Source organism: Anopheles cruzii, unplaced genomic scaffold (genome assembly GCF_943734635.1).
Source record: "Anopheles cruzii unplaced genomic scaffold, idAnoCruzAS_RS32_06 scaffold02310_ctg1, whole genome shotgun sequence".
Lineage (NCBI taxonomy): Eukaryota > Metazoa > Arthropoda > Insecta > Diptera > Culicidae > Anopheles > Anopheles cruzii.
In genome coordinates this window covers 1-2,580 of record NW_026455895.1, presented here as the reverse complement: position 1 = coordinate 2,580, position 2,580 = coordinate 1, and the positions used below count along the sequence as shown (strand labels likewise).

At 60.2% G+C, this 2,580-nt stretch overlaps 1 protein-coding gene across 1 annotated transcript; it reads left to right on the top strand.

Moving 5' to 3' along the window:
* Nucleotides 1–1,071: 1,071 nt before the first annotated feature.
* On the top strand, nucleotides 1,072–1,552 carry LOC128276740 (uncharacterized; the record flags this gene model as incomplete). Its single annotated transcript, XM_053015200.1, has 1 exon — nucleotides 1,072–1,552. A coding segment is annotated over one exon (481 nt), but the record flags the coding sequence as incomplete, so codon positions are not given.
* Nucleotides 1,553–2,580: the final 1,028 nt, after the last annotated feature.

The following is a 2,580-nucleotide window of genomic DNA, read 5'->3' as shown; positions in this document are numbered from 1 at the left end:
AACTGGGGAGACTCAGCGGGCGAACTCCAACTGTCGCGGTCACAGGTGGCCGCGCGACAAGGTGCCGCCTCGAAGGAGTTACCCGTTTTCGACGGCAACGTGGAACAGTGGCCTACCTTCCTCGCCTCCTTCAACCGAAGCACACTGAGGTGTGGCTTCACCGCAGACGAAAACCTCATGCGGTTGGAGAGGAGCTTGCGCGGGAAGGCGCTCGAGACGGTGAGGTGCCTCCTACTTCACCCCGACAACGTGGAAAGAGTGATCGCCACGCTGAAGATGCGCTTCGGTCACCCCCTGCGGATAGTGCACCTGCTCACCGAAAAGATGAACCGACTGCCGCCGGTCCGGGAAGGACAATGGGAGGCGCTCATCGACTTCGCGGTAGCGGTGCAGAACTGCGTAGAAAATATCGGAATTTGCGGGGCACAGGAGTACTGCCACAACAGCACCCTATTACACCAGTTGCTGGGGAAGTTGCCCATCTCGCTGCAGCAAATGTGGGTGATGCAGTCGCCTGGAGAGGCGTCGAACCTTACCACATTCAGCCGATGGCTGTACGCGACAGCAGAAACCCTCAGCCCCCTCTCCTGGACACAAAGCAAGGACTCACCGCCGGAGATGAGATCGGAGAGTCAGGCCACACGCCAGGGACCGCTCCCCGCTCCCAGAACGGCCTCACCAAACCGCACGCCCACTCCGCCGGCAAATACGTGTGCCGGTTGCGGAGGGGTATGCCGTGCGGTAGATCGATGCGGCCGCTTCATCAACACGAGCATAGAGGACCGGTGGAAGGTCGCCAGGGCGAGTCGCCTGTGCTTCGTTTGCCTGCGTCGGCATAAGGGCCCATGCACAGCTCGGTCATGTGGCAGCCAGGGGTGTACGGAACAACACCACGCCCTACTGCACCGCGAAGGAACGCCTACGGTGGCCACCGCTAGCGAGCCGTCGTCAGCCGCAGGAGAGCACGCAACGCACTGCGTTCAAACCTGTGAGGATTGCAATGCCAGCCCCCGGTTTCGGTACCATCCCGTCACACTATACGGTAAGAGCGGACCGGTTACGGCAGTGGCCTTCGTGGACGAAGGGTCGTCCTTCACGCTGGTGGAGGACGGGCTCGCTGATGAACTCGGCCTCGAGGGGCCCAGCCAGCCCCTACACCTACAATGGACGGGTGGGGTCACTCGCGTGGAGAAGGCATCGCGCAGCGTGACACTGACGGTGTCGGGCAAGCTACAGGGGCACCAGTATACTCTGGCCGGAGTGAAGACGGTGCGGAAACTGGACCTGCCGGAGCAATCGCTCGACGGCAAAGCCCTACAAGCCCATTACCCCCACCTGCGGGGCCTGCCACTGGACACGTACTCAAATGCCCGCCCAAGACTCCTCATCGGAATTGGGCACCTTCAAGTAGGGCTGGTAATGAAATGTCGAGAGGGCGCAGCAAACACGCCGGTAGCGGTCAAGTCCCGCCTAGGATGGACCGTCTGTGGAGGCACCAACCAGAGGCAGAACGTAGTAGCAGCTCAGTCTCGGAGTGACGAAGGCAACAACGGTGATGGAGCGGACGAGTCTCCGAATCATCCATTATCGGCGAGCGGTTCACCAACCTCGATCATCACGACGTCGATCGCATCGTCGGAGACGGACCACCGGGGCGGTATCAGCAGTACCGGGACCGGCAGCCTGGCTGGTCTGGATGTCGGCGGGGGTGATGACGCGATGGCCGTGGCGAAGCGGGCGCAGCTGGACAATGCCAGTGGCGATGGCGATGGTGACGCGGCAGGAAGAGATGCGGTCGGAGGTGGTGGTGATCCCAACCACCCGAGCGGCGGAATGGTCCTTGGCAACATAGCGCTGGTACAGGTGCAAGCGATCGTTTTTTTTTTTTTTTTTTTTTTTTTTTTTTTAAACATTGAGTGTTTAGTGTATTTATTTTTAACATTACATAACACTTATACACTAAACACAGCACAACTTCACCCCCCCTGGATTCGGCCTCGCGAGGTTCTATCCTTGGGGGGGCTGCTTAGCTCGACGGTCGAGCTATAACGCCTGGCGCCTGGGCGCTTGTGCTCCTCCTCCTCAGCCCGTTTTCACGGGCGGGGTTGCGTTGCCCGTGTTGGCCTCCCTCGGTGCGCGTCCCATCCAGCGCGCAGCACCTCCATTATTTCCCGGCACCCCCGAGCGATGTCTCGCCACCTCTCCGGGCTGGCGAGAAGCTGCTCCCCTAGCGTGCCCGCCGTTATGCGGCCCCAAGCGATCGTGGCGGCGTTCATTGTGTCTATCTTTGCGTCCACCATCGGTTCGATCATGAGCGGCGAGTTTGTCTTCGACTATGCTATGCTGCTGACGGCGTCGAGCATGTTTACGGCGACCACTTCGCGCTTCGTTCTCGACTTCGTGCGCGTGGCTGCGATTTTACTGTCCACTAAGCTTAAAATGAACCCGGACAATCTAGCGACGCCGTTAGCGGCTGCCATCGGTGACGTGGTAGTAATAGCCGATCCCAAGCTACCCCGAAACAATACCCGGCCCGGCAAGGGCATAGAATTAGGGATGCCCGGCGAGGGCATAGGCACG